Below are 8485 nucleotides of genomic sequence, written 5' to 3'. Positions count from 1 at the left end.
AAGATACAACTAGCAGTGCAACTACACATAATGCAATGCATGTATGCATTCAAAATTATATAGCACTGATTATTTTATTACGAGAAAATAGTTAAATAAACTTTAAAACAACATTAAACGTTTATTTTTTGCAACAGTTATGTCTAAAAAAACAGCCTCATCACGTGAGCATAAGAGCCACTTTCTTCAAGTGTATGGTGTCAGCCGCTAGGTGTCAGCCTTGTGACTTTAAACACGATTTACTCTCAGCATGATCGCTGCTGTTTTCATATGTGCTTGTTCCTGTGAGTGTTAGTGGGGCAGATACTGAAGAATTTAAATGACACAGAAAAGGTGCGGTATTAGACGGGAAACACTGTTACATTAAAAAAATATTGTATCGAAGAAACGAAATATTAGTACACATGTACAGAATAATATATTCTAGTCACACATATGTATGCTTATACAACAAATACAACGCACATATACAAGATATACAACAAAATATATATAGGCCTACTTCTGGGATTTCCACGTATTGTATTGTATATTTCGAAAGATAATAAAATATACCTTAAATTCACATTACAAATAGGCTAATAAACGAGAAAAAAGAATAAACAAAAAAATCATTAAATTAATAAATAGGCCTACTGTGTTTTTGGAGTACATTTTAACAGTACAATATTTCATTACATTAGAGAAATCGTCCCCAGTCAAATACTGAATTAGAAAGTCTGAAAGCCCATAACCATTTTATACCATGTTACGCCCGAGCGCGCCTGTGTGTGTGTGTGTGTGTGTGTGTGTCGGGGGAGGGGTTATGGGTGGTCATTGATACATCGTGGTCGTCATCAACGATAGGAACGAAAGGCAGCTCCTTTTAAGATTCGCGGTTGTCGCAGATCTAAACGCTGTCATCTCATGCACAACGAGGAACTGCAGTGTGTATATTGTGCTCTTGTTCAAATGCGAGTATAGCTTAACTCGATTAACTGACAGTTGTAAGTGAACATATTTCATCACCGAGGGCTCGCAGCGCAACACGTAGACAACCTTTACATCTTGTTTAATCTCAAACGTTGTACATAAACACCAGGTCGGATGTTTTATAATATGGGGATAACGAACACTCCTAAATGATCTCTGAGAAGAGCAGTCTTCACATTTAAACTATAATATCTAAGATTAAAGATCTGCTGTTTGGTATGCGAACAATTTAAGTTAGGAATAGGACACGAATTGACGGATTGCGGAAATATTTGAATAACCGACTTTTTAAAACCTTAAAAGAGCCATTTCTTTGCTCGTGCGTGTCATTTTCATGCAAAAATAGTCTGCAATTATCATCTTGAAAGGACGCAGCATAAATCGCTCCGTCATCCTAACGTCCGCTTCTGAATTAGGGTAAACTCGGATCAATACACAAACAATAACAACCAACAGTAGTTATAGTTATAGATATACAACTAGCGCGGATAACATACATCGTGCGTGCATGAACTAGAGCTAGTTGGTCGAGTTTCATAGCTGTAGTGTTGCCCCACCCACAAGCAAATCCAACTCTCCAGTGTAACCTCTGATTGGCTGTGGGGATTGCGGGTCCTGAGACTGAGCGCAAGACACTGAGTTGTGCATTCGACAGTATGCGCTGAAGATGCGCGCCGTGCGTTTACCTCAGCGAACCACATTTAAGAACTATATCAAGAACTGTATTTCGGTTCATGTGTAGGCTGGATATTTCAGACCGTACGACGGGGCTAGTCTAGCTGCATTTACAAGTCCTAGATTTTACCTCATTGATATTTCCTTCGTGTTTTTATATGGATTTTGTTTAATTCTTTCTGGACTTGGAGCAGCTGAAATACCTTCATATGATACATTTACGCTGTTGAGAGAAATCTCCGGGATCTTCAGTGGACAAGGCAGCCACCGCTTGCTCGACTAGGAATATCCCTGAATTGTGGACTAAACTAGAATTAACATTGTTTCTTCACCATCGTTCTAGTTCCAGAAACTGGTCGAATTTCTCGTCCTACTGCATTTCTTTTTTCACCAAGATTGGATTTCTTTGTGATTTCAGATGGATATGTGTATGGACATAAATGCGGATCAAGGAGGAGACATCCTAACTTCAGTTTATTATACGGACTGATTGGGCATGAGTGGTTCTTTAAACTCAAATTTATTCCAAGTAAACGAATGTGTGTTCAAGAATAATCGTTTTTGAATTGGATTCTTTCTGTCTTTCATTCACAAATTAAGGACCTTCGAAAGGACATTTGCATTTGTATTGAATCCTTTTTTTTCTCGCATGGACTCAAAATGGTCGGTTTACATGCCGTTTACCCTGAACTACGTAAATGTTCATGCTGAACCCGTGTTCTTCGTTAAATGAAGAATTATGATTTTTATTTTATTTTTAAAATAACGCAAGACATGACTGGCCTGATAAGATTTCAGTGAAGCAAATCGGAAGTTATCAGATGCGAAATCCGTAAATCAGATGAATTTCATCACTGATATAAACATTTTCGTTCATTTTAAAGGATATCTACCAGACTGTGATTTTATTCACGTGAGTTATTTGGGCTTCTTTACTCCGTGCCGAATGTGCATATGTGTCGATGTTAATAAATTATCACGCAAATAAGCGCGTGGAGACAGACATCAACAGGTATAATGCATTCAAAGGACATGGATTTCGTACAAATGTTCTTGTGCTTTCTTATGTGCTGGACTGGAGTCGATGCAGTTTTTAATTTGAAATATACGGTGGAAGAAGAGATGCGCCCGGGGACAAAGATCGCGAACGTGACGGCAGACGCAAAAGTTGCGGGTTTTGCACTGGGAAACCGCCAGCCTTATTTGCGGGTCATATCCAATTCCGAGCCGCGATGGGTTAATCTGAGCCCCGCCGGACTGCTCATCACAAAACAAAAAATTGATCGGGACGCTGTTTGCAGACAGACACCGAAGTGTTTTATCTCTTTGGAGGTGATGTCGAACTCGATGGAGATCTGCGTGATTAAAATTGAGATTATCGACGTGAATGACAACGCGCCTCGCTTTTCTACCAACCACATTGACATAGAAATCTCAGAAAATGCTGCGCCCGGTACCAGATTTCCCCTAGAGGGGGCAAGCGATCCGGATTCGGGGAGCAACGGCATTCAAACCTACACAATTACCCCCAATGATATTTTTGGTCTTGAGATTAAAACGAGGGGAGACGGGTCCAAGATCGCAGAGCTTGTGGTAGAAAAGACTTTAGACAGAGAAACGCAGTCCCGTTACACGTTTGAACTCACCGCCGAGGATGGTGGTGACCCCCCAAAGTCTGGGACTGTGCAACTTAACATCAAAGTCATCGACTCGAATGATAACAATCCCGTTTTCGACGAGCCAGTATACACTGTAAACGTGCTGGAGAATTCTCCCATTAACACTTTTGTCATAGACTTGAATGCCACGGATCCAGATGAAGGAACCAATGGCGAGGTGGTTTACTCGTTCATTAACTTTGTCTTCAATCTAACCAAACAGATGTTCAAAATAGACCCTAAAACAGGCGTGATAACAGTAAATGGCATTTTGGACCACGAAGAATTGCACGTCCACGAAATAGATGTACAAGCCAAAGATCTGGGTCCAAACTCAATCCCTGCCCACTGCAAAGTGATTGTCAATGTAATAGACGTGAACGACAACGCACCAGAAATCAAACTTCTGTCAGAAAACAGTGAGATGGTGGAGGTGAGCGAGAACGCGCCACTCGGGTATGTAATAGCACTGGTACGAGTCTCGGACAACGACTCGGGTGCGAATGGAAAAGTGCAGTGCAGACTGCAGGGTAATGTGCCTTTCAGGCTCAACGAATTCGAGAGCTTCTCCACCTTACTTGTTGATGGTCGTCTGGATAGGGAGCAGAGAGACATGTACAATCTAACCATTTTAGCAGAGGACAGCGGATATCCCCCGCTTAGAAGCTCAAAATCCTTTGCTGTTAAAGTAACAGATGAAAACGACAACCCCCCATACTTCACCAAACCACATTACCAAGCAATGGTTCTCGAAAATAATGTCCCAGGTGCGTTTCTCCTAGCGGTGTCCGCCAGAGACCCTGACCTGGGCATGAACGGCACCGTCTCGTACGAAATCATCAAATCGGAGGTGCGGGGGATGTCTGTGGAATCTTACGTTACCGTCAACTCCAACGGTGAAATATACGGGGTCAGGGCTTTTAATCACGAAGATACGCGGACCTTTGAGTTCAAAGTCTCAGCAAAGGATGGAGGTGACCCACCGCTGACCAGTAACGCCACCGTGCGCATCGTCGTACTGGATGTAAACGACAACACACCTGTGATGACGACCCCGCCGCTGGTTAACGGCACCGCGGAGGTATCAATTCCCAAAAACGCTGGAGTTGGTTATTTGGTTACGCAAATTAAAGCTGATGACTACGACGAGGGGGAAAACGGAAGATTAACGTATTCAATTTCAGAAGGAGACGTGGCATACTTTGAAATTGACCAGATAAACGGCGAGGTGCGAACCACAAAGACGTTTGGGGAAAACGCGAAACCATCCTACCAAATAACGGTGGTGGCGCACGACCACGGCCAAACTTCTTTATCCGCCTCTGCCTACATTGTCATTTATCTCTCCCCTGACATGAATACACAGGAGCAAATCGGACCCGTTAACCTCTCTCTCATTTTCATCATTGCACTGGGTTCAATTGCGGTCATTTTGTTTGTCACAATGATCTTTGTGGCAGTCAAGTGCAAAAGGGACAACAAGGAAATCCGAACGTACAACTGCAGGTACCAAAACAATTTTTGATATGTCTTTAGCGTTGAATATTGTGCGTATCATTTTAATTGTACTAGAAAGTATTTTATCTCCCGAATGCATATAATAATTGATACTTGACAGCATGATTAATGTGAATGTTGGCTGTGCACGCGCTGTGTCCTTGTCACCTGTGCATGCGTTTATAGGCCTCGGTCTGCTTCCGCCGTACACAATGACACAAATATGCAAGAATATAACAGGAGATGATTTTATTAATCTCCTCACTCTTGTCTTTTATTATGAATATACTGACAATAATATAACTCTTATATAAAATGCAATATTTAATATGACTACGGTTATATTAAATATTATATTTTAGGTCATGTTGTTTTAAACTAAACAATACAGTCCTAAAATATCAGAACTAAGATAAATAAATAGCTACCAAATATTTTAATGAAAAATATGATCACCGTCATGATATAAGACATTTATTTTATGCATAAATGAGGTGCTACTTCAAAATAAGCAATATCATTTGAATAAAACCCATGCATTCTAAGGTAAGCTTAGGCCTGTCATTATACACACACATCATTTGCATGAGCTTGACATTTGCAAAAAATATTGGTGACATTTTAGGCCCACTTCAGGTCCTTACTCAAATTTGTTGGAGTAAAATATTAACTTGTTGCTCCCACATTATGGCTTTGGCAATATATTATGATTGCAATTGTAGATGTCAGTTTATCATAATATGGTAGCAAGGCCATAGCATGATGACACTTTCCTAGTATTAATTATCTACATAAAAGGTCAATCATGCAGATGTATCACTGTGTAATAGTCTTTGAGACTTGTGTGTAGGAGAATATTATTTTGTTAATCTACTGTAAAATGAACACTTATCAGTCTGTAACATTGGCCAGTGTTGATTTCCCACTTGCTACATTAACACTCAAAATTTCCATATAAATTGCTTTTGCAAATTTAACCTGAAACCATTACCATATTTTTTTACCTGAAATTGTTGTTGACATTTTTGTCATGCAATGCGACAGGATAATGATCCATCATAACAAAGACGCTGAATGTAAGCGATCATCTTCAAGAAGGTAAGGTGGCTTCAATGGTTAGGCACATACAGTACAGTATCTACCTCATTGTGATGGCAGGATAGTTAGAGAGGGCCGTGTTTAGATTGCCGTCGTTAACATTTATTTTCCTCTCCAGATAGAAACCTGATGGAGGCTTTCAGCTCTCCCAGCAGGGGGTTAGTGAGAGTGCTTGATACACTTTTCTGCTATGCTCGCTGACTCCTTTCTGGCTCATCTGAGATTCTTTGGAATGTCTTTGATGTGAAGAGAGCCAAACATAGTATATATGACTTTATTACAGTAAAAAGTACTCTGGAACATGTGTAAATAATTTCAATAAAACATATACAATGACGATTTGAGTGTTTTTCCCATAATCACCAAAATACAAATATTTTAAATTCGTGAATAATTTAAAGATAATGATAAAAATCAATTGTGTTTAGAAGTGTATTTGTGGCCAAACCAATTTAAATGTAACGTTTTCCTACTATGCCCAGAGCCCTGAAGAAGTAACCCCACTAAATCTTCGCTCACTCATTGGCAGTCTACTGTGTCACTCCATTGCTTTGAGGAAAAATACAAGCCTACCGCTTCAACAATGACAGAATAGTGCACTTTTCAGCCAGCTATTAAGAAAGCCTTAGACTGTCTAACTTTTTTACCGCTTTAACTCAAGGAAGGAAAAAAAAGCATTTAGATGCTCTCTGAAAAGATAAGGTCCTGCACCGTTATCATTTTTTCTGAGCCAGAAAAAAGTAAGGAGCGTGGAGACATCATCTGAATCCAAATGAAAACCACAGAAGAGGAGGCTTTGTTAGGTAGTGTTGTGCGGGCAGAGAGAGAGAGAGAGAGAGAGAGAGAGAGAATACCATTAAACGAAAAGCGTGCGTTTAAACGAATGCGTGCCCTTCAGAGGACATAAAACGAAATAAGTGTAAGATTGTTTCAGGCTATAAGATATAATGATCCTCAGGGGAGAAAAAGAGAGGGGTCAACAGGGAATAGCTCAGACAAAGACTGTTTACTACACCAACTCTTCTTATGAGCTCTCAAGTTTATGCTTAGAGTGGATGTATTGCAACCTAAGCATCCTTCAGGGCAGAATCTCCAAGTTTCTCATTTACTGTGATTAGAATCAAAACCCTCAAATTAAGTTAGTAGTAGCCACAGAGCGTTGTTCAGAGAATTGAAACTCACAACCCAACTGCCAGTGGGCTTATTTGAAGTGGAAGTGAGAAAGCAGACAAATGTGGGTTTTACTTTGAATATTATTGCTTACTCTAGCGATGCTATTTAGTATCATTTGTCGCCTTGTACGCTTTTGTGGTTTGGCATGTTTGCATTGTGTATGTGCGCTTGTGACAAGTTGACCCGCCGAGCATGGAAATACAAACAAATAAGGGATGTCGACTCCATTGGTGGCCGGAGGTCACTTGAATGTGGCTACTCTCTGGTGCTGCCAATGATTATGGGTCTGGCACCTAAGCCCGAGCCAGGCAGGACCTGGCCCTGGCTGTGTGTGCAGTGAGAAAGGCAGAGCACTGCTTTATTGAGTCTGTTCAGTTTCTTGTACCTGCGCAGGGTGGCGGAGTACTCCTACGGCAACCAGAAGAAGTCCAGCAAGAAGAAGAAGCTCAGCAAGAACGACATCCGGCTGGTGCCGCGGGACGTGGAGGAGACGGACAAGATGAATGTGGTGAGTTGCTCGTCTCTCACCTCTTCGCTCAACTACTTCGACTACCACCAGCAGACTCTTCCACTGGGCTGCAGGCGCTCCGATAGCACCTTCCTCAACGTGGAGAACCAGAACTCCAGGAATGCTGCACCCAACCATGGCTACCACCATACCTTCACAGGGCAGGGCCCTCAGCAGCCTGACCTCATCATCAACGGCATGCCGCTGCCTGAGGTGAGATTTGCTCCAGTCTGCTCCATCCTTCAGCCTGCCACGGCTAACAGTGGCAAGGGAGGGCGGGGTCGGGGGAGGTTGAGTCAACCTAGTGAAAAAGGCTAAATCTGGTTACTTGATGACTGCATGCTTTAGAGACAGATTGGGCAGGAATCTGGGTGCTTGCTTAGTTTTTTTTGGCAGATCTTTTTCATTCTTGAAAATATGGTTTCTTCTAGCCTTTGGTGGTGCTTTCATGTTTACTGTTGTTTGTTAGTGTTGGGAACCTGAGTATGGGCGATGCCTTAAAAATATAAAAGTGAGCAAACGATGATTGGATGTTTGCCAAAGTGGATTATTTGTCCACCTCTGCTTTTGCTCTCTCTTGTTTTTTTTCTAAGCTACCGTGCTGTAGCATGAACATCTGCCAAACGCATTGACCTGGCTAATCGGCAGCTCTGCGTGTCATTTCAGGTGCAAACATTAAGAACGACCGTAGCTGAAAAACGATATTGCACTTAAGCTCTTGTTCTCTATGGGTGGTATGGCTGTTTGAGTTGCAAGCTGGTACCTCGAACGTACACTGAGCTATTCGCCATCAAATTAACTGTGTTGGAAACATTTCAACCAATCCGTTCTTCACAATCCATAAACTGCTCTGATCGTTGGCCGGTACCAAATACATACAGTTAAATGTCAGACTGGTGCATGG

General features: G+C 41.5%; 1 protein-coding gene across 4 annotated transcripts in view; it reads left to right on the top strand.

Moving 5' to 3' along the window:
- Positions 1–1612: 1612 nt before the first annotated feature.
- The window catches only part of pcdh19 (protocadherin 19), a 51930-nt gene continuing 45057 nt past the window's right edge, over positions 1613–8485 (top strand). Inside the window, exons 1-2 of one of the 4 annotated variants that reach the window (XM_057349230.1) lie at positions 1613–4811; positions 7467–7581. In XM_057349230.1, the coding sequence (XP_057205213.1) occupies positions 2665–4811; positions 7467–7581 (2262 nt within the window). In that variant the 5' untranslated portion in view covers positions 1613–2664. Of the gene's footprint in view, positions 4812–7448; positions 7795–8485 lie in introns of all 4 variants that reach the window. The other 3 variants (XM_057349227.1, XM_057349229.1, XM_057349226.1) reach the window with 3 other exon arrangements.

The sequence above is a fragment of the Triplophysa rosa genome, linkage group LG13 (assembly GCF_024868665.1).
Source record: "Triplophysa rosa linkage group LG13, Trosa_1v2, whole genome shotgun sequence".
Taxonomy (NCBI): domain Eukaryota; kingdom Metazoa; phylum Chordata; class Actinopteri; order Cypriniformes; family Nemacheilidae; genus Triplophysa; species Triplophysa rosa.
This window is presented reverse-complemented; position numbering and strand designations above follow the sequence as displayed.